We start from the raw sequence: 17,641 nt of genomic DNA, 5'->3' as shown, positions 1-17,641 counted from the left end.
AGATATTAAGAAAAATGTGGTCAGAATTTGTGATAGCTGGGCGAATGGCTTGTGACATTCATCCACTGAGTTGTAATTGTAATTTATTTAATTTTCACATGGTGATCCTGCTAATAATACGCCTTCTGTGTTAGGGTGGCTACGCTTACTCCTCCATTGTATCTATGGAGGAACGGCGTTGTCACTCTAGAACATGACTACAGGACTCCATAAAACAGGGAAGGTGTTCTGTAGTACATGAGCTCACAAGATTTCTGGCAGGATCAATAGGTATATTTTTGCAGATATCGAACAGATATAACAAAACGCCTCCAATGGTGTTATTGACAGACCAAAATGGTGCAAATATAAGAAGAACATTAGGGATTAAATACTCTATGAATAACTTGATGTTTTACATGCATTACATTTTTAGCACTTATCCAATAATGAAGATTTGTTTTTTAACAATTTTTTTTTTTTTTTTTAACAGTCGTGCACAAGAGTTATCCTTAGATCGGATTTTACTAAGATTGATGGCAGCAGGATACAACCCTGTGGATATAGATCCTGCAGATCTACAGGAAGTCGTTGTTGACAGTCCTTGGCCTCAACAAGGATATGAGACACAGGCAGAGTGGGACACGTCTGCTTATCAGGCAGACGAGGGCACTGGTGCTTATCAGGCAGACGAGGGCACTGGTGCTTATCAGGCAGACGAGGGCACTGGTGCTTATCAGGCAGACGAGGACACTGGTGCTTATCAGGCAGACGAGGACACTGGTGCTTATCAGGCAGACGGGGGCACGCCTGCTTATATGACCAGTTTAGGTGGACTTTTCTCCAACTTGCGGTCATCACTTTTACAAGCAGGAAAGAGATTAAAGAAAGACCCAGACCCAGAGAATCCGGAGGTAGAAGACCATGATGAGACGGACTCACATCAGCCAGGCAAGAGTAAACATCACTCACCTGATGGAAGTGGAGGCTCAGAACCTCAGAAGAAAAAGTCTGAAAAACCTGGAGCCAGCAGTGAAGATGACACTGAAGGACACAAAGATCCACAGAAAGTCAAGAAGCCTCAAGTACCAGCGAGGCCTCCAGCACCACAAGGAGCTCAAGTTCCACCGGGGCGACCAGCTGCACCAGGAGCTCAAGTGCCAGTGAGGCCTCCAGCTCCACACGGTGCTCAAGTTCCACCGGTGCAACCAGCTGCACCAGGAGCTCAAGTGCCAGGGAAGCCCCCAGCTCCACAAGGCGCTCAAGTTCCACCGGTGCGACCAACTGCAGCAGGAGCTCAAGTGCCAGTGAGGCCACCAGCTCCACAGGGCGCTCAAGTTCCACCGGTGCGACCAGCTGCACCAGGAGGTCAAATGCCAATGAGGCCTCCAGCTCGTCACGGACCTCAAGTTTCACCGGTGCGACCAGCTGCACCGGGAGGTCAATTGCCAATTATGCCTCCACCTCGTCACGGACCTCAAGTCTCGCCGGTGCGACCAGCTACACCGGGAGGACAAGTGCCAATGAGGCCTCCACCGCGACAAGCACCTCAAGTTCTGCCGAAGCGACCAGCTGCACCGGGAGGTCAAGTGCCAGTGAGGCCTCTAGCTCGACAGGGACCTCACGTTTCACCAGTAAGACCAGCTGCACCTGGAGGTCGAGTGCCAATGAGGCCTCCAGCTCGACAGGGACCTCCCGTTTCACCAGTAAGACCAGCTGCACCTGGAGGTCGAGTGCCAGTGAGGCCTCCAGCTCCATCTGGACAGAGGTTTTCACCAGTGCGTCCACCTCCACAGAGACCTCCAGTACCGCCGAAACGTCCGTCCCCAGCAAAACCCAAAAAGTGGTCAAAGCCTAAGGCTTCACAACCATCAAAGCCTAAAAAATCGAAATTTGGGTTTTTTAAGAAAAAAAAGTAGAGGCTGTTCTGGTGGTGTCAGAGGGATTCAGGGAGGATTTTTTCCCTACTGTGGCTTCGCTTCAGTAGGGTTTTTTCCTCTTCCTCTGGATGAAACTGTGGATTTTATATCCCTAAGAGTAAAAAAACCACCTTAGGGATTCAGGGAGGATTTTTTCCCTACTGTGGCTTCGCTTCAGAAGGGTTTTTTCCTCTTCCTCTGGATTAAACTGTGGATTTTATATCCCTAAGAGTAAAAAAAATCACCTTAGCAATCCAGGGAGGATTTTTTCCCTATTGGGGCTTTGCTTCAGAAGGGTTTTTGCCTTCCTCTGGATGACATAGGGTGGGAAATGCAGCAGCTACTGGACCACCACTAAACCCAAAACAGGGACATGGTGCAGGAGATGCAGGGCTGTGGGCATGGTACAGGAGATGGTACAGGCATGGTACAGGAGATGGTTCAAGCATGATACAGGAGATGGTTCAGGCATGGCACAGGAGATGGTACAGGCATGGTACAGGAGATGCGGGGCATGCGGGCATAGTACAGGAGACGCAATGCTGCGGGCATGGTACAGGAGAATCTCCTGTACCATGCCCGCAACACTGCATCACCTGAGGAGATGCAGGGGCTGCGGAGGAGTCTCACCTTTCGGGGGGGCACCTGACATTTAAAAATGGGCTTTCCCGAGCAGCGGCGGCATATGCGCACTGACCAAAGAACACCTAAGTGAGACCGTGACTCGAGTATAAGCCGAGGGGGGCTTTTTCAGCATAAAATAAAATGCTGAAAAAGTCGGCTTATAGTCGAATATATACGGTAATCAGGGCCGGTGCAAGGATTTTTGACATCCTAGGCGAAACCTCATTTTGCCGCCCTATTGGAACCGCCCCCTTGGCTCTGCTCCTGACTCCACCTCCTTTGCCCTGCCCATGTATTCCCCTACCTTTTTAATGACTGCTACCAAGGGGGGGAGGAGAAGGAGGGGGGAGAAGAAGAAGGGGGGAGAAGAAGAAGGGGGGAGAAGAAGAAGGGGGGAGAAGAAGGGGGGGGAGAAGAAGGAAGGGGGAGAAGAAGGAGGGGGGGAGAGGAAGGGAGGGGGGAGCAAGAGGGGGGGGGAGAAGGAAGGGAGGGGGAGAAGGGAGAAGGGGGAGGAGGAGGGGGGCACTCCTTTCTTCCTGGGTCCTATAAGCATATTAAACATAGGATCTTACGTAACAGCTTGGCGGCCGCCAGGCTGGTTATACCTCGCCATTGGCGAACAACCCATGTTCTGACTCTTTTAGAGTGGAAGAGATGGACCACATCGAACTGGAGAAAGTGTAGAGAAGAGCAACCAAACCGATAAGAGGCATGGAGGTGCTCAGCTATGAGGAAAGATTAGAGGAACTGAATTTGTTCCCTCCTGAGAAGAGGAAATTAAGGGGGATATGATCAACATGTATAAATACATAGGAGGTCCATATAGTGAAGTTGGTGTTGAGTTATTCACTTTAAGGTCAACACAGAGGTCAAGGGGGCACTCTTTACGTTTAGAGGCATATGCACACTGACCATAGAACACGTAAGTGAGACCGTGACTCGAGTATAAGCCGAGGGGGGCTTTTTTAGCATAAAAAGACATGCTGAAAAAGTCGGCTTATAATCGAATATATACGGTAATCAGGGCCGGTGCAAGGATTTTTGACACCCTAGGCGAAAACTCATTTTGCTGCCCCATTGTGGCACCGCCCCCTTGGCTCTGCTCCTGACTCCACCTCCTTTGCCCTGCCCATGTATTCAACTGCTACCAAATACGGAAAGGTTTCTTCACCGTAAAAGCTTTGAAAATGTGGAATAGACTCCCTCCAGAGGTGGTTCTGGCCAACTCACTAGATTTCTTTAAAAAAGGCCTGGATTCTTTCCTAGGTGTACACAATATAAATGGGTACTAATATTTATAGGTAGAGTTGATCCAGGGAATATCCGATCGCCTCTCGGGGGATCAGGAAGGAATTTTTTCCCTCTGCTGTAGCAAATTGGCTCATGCTTTGCTGGGGGTTTTCGCCTTCCTCTGGATCAACTGAGGGTATAGGATTGTGTATATACACAATATTGTGTATTGGGCATATATGGCGAAGCATAGGGGATGGGGTGTGGACACAGAGGGCGGATCTCCCCTATGCTTCGCCATATATTTTTTAACAATTTTCTTGGCAGAGATTTCTTTATCCACATTGATCGATGTGAATGGAGAAATCTATGTTCTTTTTTTTCCTTCAGCCCATGGGCTGAAGGAAAAAAAACAACATTGCACATATGCCCATCATTAGAAGTGGGTGGATGATGGGAGGTCTAATGGTGGGCATACCACAGATTTTCTGGTATCATTTTTTACAGCCAGCGGTCAGCTTTCATGTAAAAAGCAATCCTAGCAGATAATTTGCCGCTAGACTGCTTTTACAAGCAGTGGTAGGGGACTTCCCTCCCACTCCTGCAGCCTTCCACGGTTTTCTCTGGCTCTCCTGCCTCACCGGGTAACCCGAGACTGCAGCCCGTGGTTCTGTCATGCTGACCATAGAGCTGATTGGAGAATGATCTAATATGATCTAAATAGAAAGATATAAACAGGGCAGGCTTTGCAGGTACGCCTATCAGCTGCAGCACTGATTTGTTTATTCTGACAGCAACAACGTTTGTTCTCACCATATACGTAATCAATGATTGTAGCGCTGTAAGAGGTGATTTCACCACCGCAGTTAAAAAAAAAACATATATGGCGAAGCATAGGGGATGGGGTGTGGACACAGAGGGCGGATCTCCCCTATGCTTCGCCATATATTTTTTAACAATTTTCTTGGCAGAGATTTCTTCATCCACATCGATCGATGTGAATGGAGGAATCTGCTATGTTCTTTTTTTCTCCTTCAGCCCATGGGCTGAAGGAAAAAAAACAATATTGCACGTATGCCCATCATTAGAAGTGGGTGGATGCTGGGAGGTCTAATGGTGGGCATACCACAGATTTTCTGGTATCATTTTTTACAGCCAGCGGTCAGCTTTCATGTAAAACCAATCCTAGCAGATAATTCACCGCTAGACTGCTTTTACAAGCAGTGGGAGGGGACTTCCCTCCCACTCCTGCAGCCTTCCACGGTTTTTTAGGGCTCTCCTGCCTCACCGGGTAACCCAAGACTGCAGCCCGTGGTTCTGTCATGCTGACCATAGAGCTGATTGGAGAATGATCTAAATATGATCTAAATAGAAAGATATAAACAGGGCAGGCTTTGCAGGTACGCCTATCAGCTGCAGCACTGATTTGTTTATTCTGACAGCAACGTTTCTTCTCACCATATACGTAATCAATGATTGTAGCGCTGTAAGAGGTGATTTCACCACCGCAGTTAAAAAAAGAGCATATATGGCGAAGCATAGGGGATGGGGTGTGGACACAGAGGGCGGATCTCCCCTATGCTTCGCCATATATTTTTTAACAATTTTCTTGGCAGAGATTTCTTCATCCACATCGATCGATGTGAATGGAGGAATCTGCTATGTTCTTTTTTCTCCTTCTGCCCATGGGCTGAAGGAAAAAAAACAACATTGCACGTATGCCCATCATTAGAAGTGGGTGGATGCTGGGAGGTCTAATGGTGGGCATACCACAGATTTTCTGGTATCATTTTTTTATAGCCAGCGGTCAGCTTTCATGTAAAAGCAATCCTAGCATATAATTCGCCGCTAGACTGCTTTTACAAGCAGTGGGAAGGGAATCCCCCCCCACTCTCACCACCTTCTACGGTTTTCTTGGGCTCTCCTGTCCCACCAGGTAACCCGAGACTAAAGCCAGTGGTTCCATCAGCTGACCATAGAGCGGATTGGAGACCAGTTAAACATGTATTGCAATGTATGTGAACTAAAAATCCCCGTTTATATGCAAAGTTGGCTAGAAAGGGTGCATAGCAGTGCATATGGTCCATTCATAACTTTTACTGTTAACATGCGGTCACGCCCCTTTAGCACCTGATGGGTTTTATATATATATATATATATATATGTCTAAGCCAGGGGTCTCCAAACCTTCTATAGAAAGGGCCAGTTTACTGTGTTTTAGACTTTAGGGGGGCCGGACCATTGCCAGTGGGAGTAGAAAATGTCCTGGCATTAGTGGGAGTAAACAATGTCCCATCTTTGGTATTAGGGGAAAAATTAGTGGCCTATCAATGGTGTAAGTGGGAAGAATGGTGCCACATCATTGGTATTAGTGGGAAGAATAGATCCCCATCATTGTTATCAGTGGGAGGAATAGTGCCCCATCATTGGTATTAGTGGGAGGAACAGAGCCTCGTCATTGGTATCAGTAGGATTAATAGTGCCCCATCATTGTTATCAGTGGGAGGAATAGTGCCCCATCATTGGTATCAGTGGGAGGAATAGTGCCCCACTGTTTGTGTGAGTGTAGGAATTATTGTCCCATAATTGGTGTCAGTAGAAGGAATAGTGCCTCACATCAGTAGGAGGAATAGTGCCCCAAGGGCTGGATAAAGGTATGCAAAGGACTGCATTTGGCCCCCTGGCCGCAGTTTGGAGACCACTGGCGTAAGCTATTCAGATTTGAGCACAGGAATATTGTATTTCTATTGCACTGTGCAGACCTGAATCTGTAGCCCTCCTACAAACTTATCACTATTTGCCCCATATTGGCACTATATCCACTGAGGTATGCTATAAGCAAATAAGTATTTTGCAGAGTAGAGTAGAGTAGGGCCTGGCCAGAGAGGGATTACTTTGACGCAGTTGGCCAGCTTAAACATGTATTGCAATAAATGTGGATTTGCAAATTTTGCTAGAAAGGGTGTATAGCAGTGTGCAGAGGATTCATTCAGACGTTTTAGTGTTAACATGCAGTCACACCATTTTAGCACCTAATGGGTTTGATGTACCTAATATGTACTGATGGGATTAGTAGTTAGTCTTATTTGACTGTTTTTTTATTTAATTTTGAAAGGCCATTTAAACAGTCAGTAATTACAGAACATGTCCAGTTAAATATGAATAACTACTACTAGATCTACCATGACTTGGGTATAACAGAACCTTCACAGTCATGATAGGATTAGTGGTTTAAAGAGGAAGTAAACCCACCTCTGACACTTTTACCTATAGGTAAGCCTATGATAAGGCTTACCTATAGGTACTGTAAATATCTCCTAAACATGCACCGTTTAGGAGATATTTACCTTACATGCAGCCAGTGACGTCACTGGCGCATGCGCTCTGAAGAAACGGCCGCTGGTGCCGTTTCTTCAGAGTCCCGTGCCGTGACTGTCGGCTCCCGCACACGTGCGCGGGAGTGACGTCACCGCGGCTCCGGCCAATCAGATGGCCGGATGCCGCGAACCCGGGCGACTGGACATGTCGCCCGTCATACAGGTAAGCGGCCGGCACGGCGGGGGCTCGTTCTAAGGTAAGTATTGCATAATGAGCTAGTATGCGATGCATACAAGCTCATTATGTGTTTCTCTTACAGGTTACCAAAAAAAAAAAACTTTGTACGGGTTTACAACCTCTTTAAGCAAGAAAAGAACATTGTTTTATTGGGACAATAACATTGTTATATCAAGAGAGACTGTGGGAACTTATTTTACAACCTTGAGGAAAGAAGGGAAAGGAAGGGGGAGCATAAGTGAAATAAAGTTAAATACAAAATATGTAGCAGGATTTTTTTTATTGATCCTTTAGGTTTATGTAAGGTAGGATCTTATTTATAGCACAGTGAATATGGAGTATGTTGTGACGACAGGCACTGCAGACTATGTACAGTGTATACCATATGCAGGTTTAGACTTTATTTAACCATGCTCCTTTAAGGCAGGCCCAATATTAGGATGCAACTTGGCCATACCCATTTTTACCATGGCAAGCATTTATGTCAGCTTCATAAAAGCATGATATGAGAAGACGTATTGGTAAGATCCAATAGACAAGAAGTGTTCCATACATTACTCCTTTAAATCTTATAAATAGTATTCAGACCAATACAGAAATGTAAACCAACTGGAAGTCACTTCTATTCCATGGACCTTGTAGGAAGTCCTCTTAGAAGTAGACCACAATGCATGTGGAATACAAAGGGTGAAGCATACCCCCGCTTGCTTGGTCTATAACAGAGGTCTCAAAACTTTCTTATCAGAGGACCAGTTTACTGTCCCTCAGACTTTTAGGGGGCTGGACTGTGGCCAGTCTGATTAGAAAATGCCCCAGCCTCAGTGGAAGTAAATAGTGCCCCATCATTGGTATTAGTGGAAGTAATAGTGCTCCATTGTTGGCATCAGCGGAGGAAAATTCCCCCATTGTTGGCATCAGTGGGAGGAATAGCACCTCATCATTGGCGTCTGTTAGAGGAATAGTGCCCCACCACTGGTGTCAGTGGGAGAAATAGTGCCCCACCATTGGTAATAGTGGAGGAAATAGTTCCCCACCATTGGTAATAGTGGAGGGAATAGTTCCCCACCATTGGTAATAGTGGAGGGAATAGTTCCCCACCATTGGTAATAGTGGAGGAAATAGTTCCCCACCATTGGTAATAGTGGAGGGAATAGTTCCCCACCATTGGTAATAGTGGAGGGAATAGTTCCCCACCATTGGTAATAGTGGAGGGAATAGTTCCCCACCATTGGTAATAGTGGAGGGAATAGTTCCCCACCATTGGTAATAGTGGAGGGAATAGTTCCCCCTCATCGGTGTCAGTAGTTGAAGAAATTGTGCCCCAAGGGCCAGATAGGGGCAAACAAAGGGCCACAGTTTGGAGACCACTGGTCTATACGGTTGCAATAAGACATATATGAATGCCACTCAGAAGGTCACTGTCATCGGTTACCCTTCCAGGACAGAGGCCCTCTGGGAGCCTGCAAGAAGTCTACAAACCATAGGAAAGAGTGGATCATCTGGAAGGGGAAAAAGAAAAAAAAACAGTGGGGTGGGGGGATAATGTGATGAAACAAAACTGTTTAATAGAGAAAAAGTAATAAAAAGAGTATTACAATATTAAAACAGCGCTACCAGGCATATAAGAATAAATGTAAAGTGCACTAAAAATCTCTAAAATCAATGTTAATAGAAAAGTGCATCAGTGCCGAGAAAATATATCCATATAATCACATAGATAAATACAAATAATGTACCACATAAATGGTTAAAGTGCAGAAAAATAGGTAGTAAATATAAAGTGCAATATATATATATATATATATATATATATATAGGTATAGTGCAGTCCAAAAAAAATGGTGAATAGTCCACTTGTATATAAAGTGCTGAATATCGTGCTCCACACAAAAAGTGCCCAGTGCTTCCAAAGAACCCTCTTGGGGATCCACTCACCAGACTTAGGAGAATTAAGAGCCTTATGTATATCAAGCAACACCTCCAAATCAGCCTCCAACCTCAGATGCAGGATGCTACACAGCCTCGGTGTCCCCCAGGATAACAATGGGAATAAACCTCCAAAGAACCTTCGATCTCCTCCAAGATTCCTCCACACTTAGAATCTCAGATAAAAGAAGGGGAAGGAGCCGAAAATAGTGAAGCCCATAGGGTAATTTCATTATAAAAAGTTACTCACAAACATACGAATAGTCACAGCATTGTGTAAAGATCGGTAGTCACAATCAGCCGATACACTTCCGGGTACGCTGCCGGCGTGTGTTCCACGGTGGTTTGTGGAAGTGACATGGTGTGACGTGTAGCTAACAGGAAATTTATCTTTTATATAATTTATTTTTGGACTGTACTATACCTATATATATATATATATATATATTTTGCACTTTTTTGCACATTTTGGCACTTTAACCACTGCTTAAAGACCAGGGTTTTTTTTGCGATTTTTTACTGCGTGACTTTAATGGACAATTGCGCGGTCGTGCGACGCTGTACCTAAACGAATTTGACGTCTTTTTTTTCCCACAAACAGAGCTTTCTTTTGGTGGTATTTGATCACCTGTGCGAATTTTACTTTTTGCGCTATAAACAAAAAAAGAGCGACAATTTTGCAAAAATAACAATATTTTTCACATTTTTTATATGAAATTCCCCCCCCCCCCCCCAAAAAAAATGTAAAAATCAAAATTTTTTAACATTTTTGGCCAATTTGTTTTCTGCTACCTATGTTTGGTAAAAAAAAATCGCAAAAAGCGTATTTTGATTGGTTTGCGCAAAAGTTATTGCGTTTACTAAGGGAAAGATTTCTGTCATTTTTGGTGTTTGTTTTTTTAACGCGTAATGGCGGCGATCTGCGATTTTTTTTTGCGGTACTGCGACATTGCAGCGGACAGATCGGACCCTTGACTGACATTTTTGACACTTTTGGGGTTACCAGTGACATTACTGCAGTAATCAGTGCTATACATATGCACTGTTACTGCAAAATGACACTGGCAGGGAAGGGGTTAACTTTATTGGGGAGGGAGGGGTTAAGTGTGTCCCTAGGGGCGTGCTTTCTACTGTGATTGGCTGTGGCTACTAGTGTAGGAACAGTGATCAACAGTCCTACATAGTAGAACCGTCTGAACACTGTTTCTACACAGGGGAGAATGACAGGCGGCTTGTTTACATCAGCCGCCTGACTTTCTCCCTCTGTACCGACGATCGGCGAGTGACCGGCGGACATCGGGTCCGCCGATCACACGCACTAACTTCCCTGTGAACGAGCCGCGGCGGGCGCGCGCTCGCCCGCTATTGGCTCACAAGGAAGTGACAGGCAAGTGACGTACCGATACGTCACTCTGCCTGGCCGGGGCTGACCGCCGCAGTATATAGTCGTGCGGCGGTCGGCAACCGGTTATATTTACTACCTATTTTTCTGCACTTTAACCATTCATGTAGTACATTATTTGTATTTATCTATGTGATTATATGGATATATTTTCTCGGCACTGATGCACTTTTCTATTAACATTGATTTTAGAGATTTTTTAGTGCACTTTACATTTATTCTTATATGCCTGGTAGCGCTGTTTTAATATTGTATTCCATTGTTTCTTAGTTTTATTCTAAGTGTACAGCAGCTGCAGGTAGTACCAACACTTATCTATTTAGCGCGGGTTTTAATATTATTTTTATTCACAAAAAGAGTACTACGGTCACTCCCAGTGGATACATCCCAGTGCAGGTGCATTTCTTTTTTGTTCCATGGTGTCCCTCATTCTTAACTTACAAAGTCGGTAGGTATGAGTACCCGACCGCAAATAGGTACAAATTCTCACAGACATCCTCCAAAATCTTATGGAAAGCCTTCCCAGAGGCGAAGAGGATGTTACAGTGGCAAAGGGAGGTCAACTCCATATCAATGGCCATGGTTTTGGAATGGTATGTCCCAACAAGCTCAAAAAATTCATTGAGTTGAGATGGTCAAGTGCCCACAAATGGTGCCCATAAAGTCTAACTAGCCATTTTAGCAGGCCAGATAATGAAGCAAGATCAGGAACAAATCATGAAGCAGGACCAGGAAAACTTACCTGTGGCCTCCAGGCATTGATTCGTCCTTGCTGCTTCAACCTTGCCAAATTTGGAACCCAGGAAGAGAAGACAGAGTGAAGAGAAGAGGAGGCAGACAGCTGGTATGGAATGATAGCTCCAGACTGCATACCAAGAGACATGGAGCAACCTGGAAGGGAGAGCGAAAATGACAATTAATCTAAATATAAAACGACTCACCACAATATTATCCATATGTTGGATGGCATTTGTAAAGCTAGCCATACCTTAGGCCAGTGGTCCTCAACTACAGGGCCCACTAACAGGCCAGGTTTGCAAGATAACTGAAATACATCCCAGGTGATATCATTTGCTGCTCAGTGATTGCATTATTCTAGTCTGCATCTCCCCAAGGTAATACTTAAAATCTGGCCTGTTAGTGGGCCCTGAGGACCGGAGTGGAGGACCACTGCCTTAGGCAACTGGGTTCTACTTAATATGGAAGAACTGCTACAAAAACATGGCCTCAGCAGATATTTATTACTGCTTTACGGTGTTAGTCAAAGTTTAGAACTCCCATAAACCCATTTTACTCTTTTTTATGTAACTGATCCACAGGTGACTTGCTATGAAAATTTAAACCTGTGGAGCAGCATAGTGGCTCAGTGGTTGGTACTCCTGCCTTTCTAGGGTCCTCAGTCCTAATCATGGAGTGTACATGTTTTCTTTGTGCTACCTCAAAGACATGCTGGTAGGTTACTCAGCTCCTCTCCAAATTGGCTCTAGTATGTGTATGTAAGGAACATTTAATATCCAAAGTGCTGTGTAAACTGGTTGACATCATATCAATAGCTGTATTATTAAACTCTAGATATAAATCTAGTACTGTATAACTAAATCAAAATGTATTTCAAGGTTAAGTACCTGGATTTCACCTGATGTCAATCACATGTACAGCAAAGCTCAGACTGGGAAAGGGAAAAGCAACACAAAGGAGCCTATTCCATTGTCACGCATGCTAACAAAAGACATGCTAATGGGAGGAGAGATCAGAGTGATGGAGAAATAAGTTTATCAATCTGCTACTTCTCCTTCATTGTTCAATCACAAGATTGAAGGTTTCGCCCCACTCAAGACACTTTGGAACTTTCAAGTTCCAGGCTTCTGGGGGAGTGGCAAGACCTTTGAGTGCTAATTAACCCTTTGTGACAGTGTGATGCCCTGCCACTGGGAAAATGACACAAGATCTGCACTAAGGCTTAATGTGAAGTTCCAGGCTTTCAACTCGGAGCGGAGAAAGCTATGTTTATGGGTTTCTCAGGACTGTAGTCCAAGATTGGGACTGCAGCTTGAAGGTCTTGAGTGGGATGGAGCCTTCAATCCCGTGTCTGGATTCTACTGGATACCTACAGCCTGTGTGAGTACACAAGTGTGCAGCATCATTATATAATCAAGCCTGAGGATCAGTGGTGGCTGGTGCTCAAAATTTTTTTTTGGGGGGGGGGGGGGGGGGGGCGCAAACAGAAAAATGTAATAGCCATTGCTTTGCGGCAAAAAATGCTGTAAACAATTGCGCGACTTTGAGGTCACAAAAGTATGAAAGGGGCCTTCAGTAATTAAGGTATAGCGTGCCCCCTTTCAATGCAGAGACCAGCATGCCCCCTTTCAATGCACAGAGACCAACATGCCCCCTATAAATGAACAGAGACCAGCGTGCCCCCTTTCAATGCACAGTGACCAGCGTGCCCCCTTTCAATGCACAGTGACCAGCGTGCCCCCTTTCAATGCACAGTGACCAGCGTGCCCCCTTTCAATGCACAGTGACCAGCGTGCCCCCTTTCAAAGCACAGTGACCAGCGTGCCCCCTTTCAAAGCACAGAGACCAGCATGCCCCCTTTCAATGCACAGTGACCAGCGTGCCCCCTTTCAATGCAGAGAGACCAGCATGCCCCCTTTCAATGCAGAGACCAGCATGCCCCCTTTCAATGCAGAGACCAGCATGCCCCCTTTCAATGCAGAGACCAGCATGCCCCCTTTCAATGCAGTGACCAGCGTGCCCCCTTTCAATGCAGAGATGCCAGTGTGCCCCGTTTCAATGCAGAGATCATTGTGCCCCCTTTAATGCAGAGATCATCGTGCCCCCTTTCAATGCAGAGATACCAGGCATGCTCCCTTTCAATGCAGAGATACCAGCGTGCCCCCTTTCAATGCAGATATACCAGCGTGCCCTATTTCAATGCAGAGATGCCAGCGTGCCCCCTTTCAATGCAGAGATGCCAGCGTGCCCCCTTTCAATGCAGAGATACCAGCGTGTCCCCTTTCAATGCAGAGATGCCAGCGTGCCCCCTTTCAATGCAGAGATGCCAGCGTGTCCCCTTTCAATGCAGAGATACCAGCGTGTCCCCTTTCAATGCAGAGATGCCAGCGTGCCCCCTTTCAATGCAGAGAGACCAGTGTGTCCCCTTTCAATGCAGAGATGCCAGCGTGTCCCCTTTCAACGCAGAGATACCAGCGTAAACGTGCCCCCCCGCAAGACCAGTGCACTTACCTCAGGCAGCGGGGGCTTCAAGTTCTCCTCAGTCCCCCAGCGTCTCCTCGAGTCCTCAGTCCTCCCGCCTCCTCCTCGGCCAATGGCATGGGGTTTGCCTTTCGGCCAATCAGGAAGCGGGAGGACCCGCTTCCTGATTGGCCAGGAGGAGGATCCGTGTGACAATAGCGAATTTTCATTCGCTATTGTCACACAATGGGTGGGCTCGGGGCGCACTGCTCTGCGCCCCGGGTCAGCCCTTTGCTGAAGCCTAATAGAGCCTCTGGCGCCCCCCAACGCACCGGCCGCCACTGCTGAGGATAGACCAAAGCTCCCAATTTGGAGACAGCTCCCATACTGGAGACAGGAGGTCCCACTCAGGGGTCAGAGGAGCCCTAGCCTGGTGTGAGATAGGAGGTCTCATTCCAGGAGTCAGGTGGGCTACTATCGGGGTACAGTAGAACCCCTATCGAGAGACCCAGGATGGGCCGTGCAGCAGGGCGATGCCACTATAGGTTAAAGCAGAACTTCACTCAAAAGGGAGAAAGGGGGGGCGGGCACCTGGTTTTGACAGGTACCTGCTCCCACTTCCAGTCAGATGCGCCGCAGCGATCTGAGCCAGACGTTCGGCCCCCAACCCTCCTTCCCTCCGCAGCCTTCTTGGACACATTACAGGTCCCAGAAGACTGCGGGACCATTCATAAAGAGCAGCAGCAAACTGGCTGTGAAGCCACAAGATATCACTGCCAGTTTCCCTTACTTAAAGTGTTACTAAACCCAAGAGCCTGCATTCACTATATCTGATCTCCCACAGTACACAGAACATGGAAATACAATTATTTTAGTAAATATAAACTGCTAAATACCTTTTCTCATCAGCAGTATATAGCAGTCTTGTGACTTCTGTCAGCGTCCTGTTAAAGCTTGTAGGAGGAGATTTAATTCTCCTCTGACTGTCCAATGAGGCTACAGGACCCCCTTCCCTCTGTCTGGACAGTGCTGATTGGCCCTGTGCGGCCTCCAAAGAAAAAAAACTCTAGAAATACACACGAAACTAAGCATGTGCAGAGTGCTCCCAAGGCTCTGTTCTATCAGGAGATAGAATGGGGACTGTTGATAAAGGGGAGGATCAGGGAAGATAAGATCAAACATCCTTTTTACACAATGCAGAGGATTAACCCCTTAGGTTCCACAGTGAGTATAACAAGTATGCATTACTGCATATACAGACTGATTTTACTGTTGTGGGTTTAGTAACACTTTAAGATGCCAGCTGGGTAGCGTGGGCAACAAATTTACTTTACGAACTGTGTTGTTCTTTTAATAAAAGTGGGCTGGCCTAAAATGCAACGTGGACTGGCACAACTTATTGGAAAACGCATCTGCCACATGAGTATATGCACCCCAATGCCACACCTTTTATTGCCATCAAATGTATGCCGTTTGCTGGCAGCAGCAGGGGACTTTACACACTGGCAACTGTCGGCTGTCAGATTGAAGCGACTTGGCCATTATACAGCTGCTGGATTGCTTCCACACACTTTGGCAACAGTGACCCCCCCACCATATTTCTTGGGCTCCGCGCTCCTCCCATTGGTGGATCTGGCACAGTCATGGTGGGTGCCCCTGTTTAGAGGGGAGTGAGATCAGGGAACACCCATTCACTGCTCTCCCCTTCCTACTGAGAACCCGGAAGTGACATGTAACCATAATCACCCAGTGTATAATCAAATGTACAGATGTGTAAGTCTCGGGGAGACCAGCCTACTGAACACCCCCCCTCTCTCTCTCTTCCCTCTCCCAACCCCACTCTCCTCTCTCTCACCCCCCTCACCCTGCTCTCCTCTCATTCACCCCCCTTTATCTCTCTCACCCTCACTCCCTCTCTCTCATCCCCCCCTCTCTATCTCTTACGCTCATCCCTTACCCCTCCTTTCTCTCTACCCCCCATCTCTTGCCACCTCTTTCTTCCCACTTTCTCCTCTCCTCTCACCCCCTCCTATCTCTTGCCACCTCTCTCTGCCCCCTTTCTCTCCTTCTCTCACCCTCTTTCTATTCCTCTCAACACCTACTTATTTTTCTCACCCCCTCTCTCAACTCCCTACCCATGTCTCTCTCCCACCCCCTCTCTCTCCCTCTCACCCTCACCCCCTCTCTCACCCTCCCCCTATTTTTCTCTCACCCTCATCTGGCCTATCTCTCACCCCTCTCTCTCTCATTCCCCCCTCTCTATCTCTCACCCTTACCCTCTTCTCTCTCTCCCACTCCACTCTCTCTGTCCCAGCCCTCCCTCACCCCCTCTCTCTCACCCTTCTTCTCGCTCTCTCGTTACCCCCTCTCTCGCCACCTTCCTCCCCCCCACTCTCTCTTTCTCTCACCCCCCATATCTCTCTCTTTCCCTTTCTCTCATCCCCCTCTTTATTTCTCTCACCCCCCTCACATTTCTCTCTCCCTTATCCTCCCTCTCTCTCATCCCCTTGTCTCTCTCTCTCTCCTCCCTCTTTTCCCTCCCCCTCACCCCCCTCTCTCTCACCCTTCCTCCCTCCCCCTCATCCCCCTCTCTCTCACCCTTCTTCTCGCTCTCTCGTTCCCCCCCTCTCTCTCGCCACCTTCCTCCCCCCACTCTCTCTCTTTGTCTCACCCCCATATCTCTCTCTTTCCCTTTCTCTCTTCCCCCTCTTTCACCCCCTGTCTCACCCCCCCTCGCATTTCGCTCTCCCTTATCCTCCCTCTCTCTCACTCCCCCTCTCTCTCATCCCCTTGTCTCTCTCCTCCCTCTTTTTCTTCCCCCCTCTCTATTTTTCTCACCTCCTTCTCTCTCTCAGCCCCCTCTCCCTCCCCCTCTACCGCTCACCCCCTCTCTCTTCCTCTGATCGACTCTGCCATAAGATGTAAAATATATTATAACATTAAAAAATATTTGTTTACATGTATTTGAAAGAGTGTGTGTGTCTGTATGCATGTGTGTATTAGGGGTGCACACCCTAATGCATTAGGCTGCGCGCACCTATGCATGTAACGCATCACTTCCTTTTTCTGATGTCACTTTCTCCAGCCAGTTTGGCCAGGGAAGAAGCTAATGGAGCTGAAGGAAGCAATGGAAGGGGAGCTGGGGCAAAGGAAAGATTTACATTAATATTACAAGTCATTATACCTTCATTAATAAGATTTATGATAATAAATATAAAATAATTTATATAAATTCTCACTAGTAAGGTCACAGCCAAAAAGTTCCATCCTCAGGCCCGCTCTACTTCCGGTGTGCACCGGGTGGATCCTTATAAAACGAGCGATGATAGGGGGATTAAGAGAGTTCTCTCGAATACTAGAGGCGTCGACATTTCCAAAAAATACCTGAAAATAAACACAGAGATACAACCATTTATAAGATGTCTAAGTGACCAATTAAAAAGTTGGAAAAAAAAGATAGAAATGTAAAAATCATGACATTTAGGGTACAAGCACATGAATGCTTGCAGGCACAGGGGAGCTCCAACGTAAAACTTGCGGCGCTTTCCGTGCCTGAGGAGCCTCACGTGACACATACAAGTCGGCCATAGAAGTGCATGGCTGCAGGTAATGGCGTAAATGCCAATGCTCTTTTGTCTCAATGAATACCAACGCATGCGCAGATGGTGTATTTTTTCAGAACGCACGTCATCCCGAAATATGTCATACTTACAGGTATACAGTAGGTTGCAACTTACCAGTCCAGATATTTTTTTTTTTAATTTATATCTTTATTAAATTTTTTTATACATATATTTCCAAACAATAC

General features: G+C 46.6%; 1 protein-coding gene across 1 annotated transcript in view; it reads right to left on the bottom strand.

The window, feature by feature from the left end:
* Positions 1-17,641, bottom strand: part of LOC309560625 (coagulation factor VIII-like) — a gene marked incomplete at its 5' end in the record, with an annotated part of 199,439 nt that overhangs the window by 19,421 nt on the left and 162,377 nt on the right. Inside the window, 2 exons of the mRNA XM_082264248.1 lie at positions 11,378-11,526; positions 17,073-17,217. Of these exons, the coding sequence (XP_082120374.1) occupies positions 11,378-11,526; positions 17,073-17,217 (294 nt within the window). The remainder of the gene's footprint in view (positions 1-11,377; positions 11,527-17,072; positions 17,218-17,641) is intronic.

The sequence above is a fragment of the Pelophylax lessonae genome, assembly GCF_965119305.1.
Source record: "Pelophylax lessonae genome assembly, chromosome: 7".
Taxonomy (NCBI): Eukaryota; Metazoa; Chordata; class Amphibia; order Anura; family Ranidae; genus Pelophylax; species Pelophylax lessonae.
Note: the sequence above shows the minus strand (reverse complement) of the source record. Positions and strands in the feature narration are given on the sequence as shown.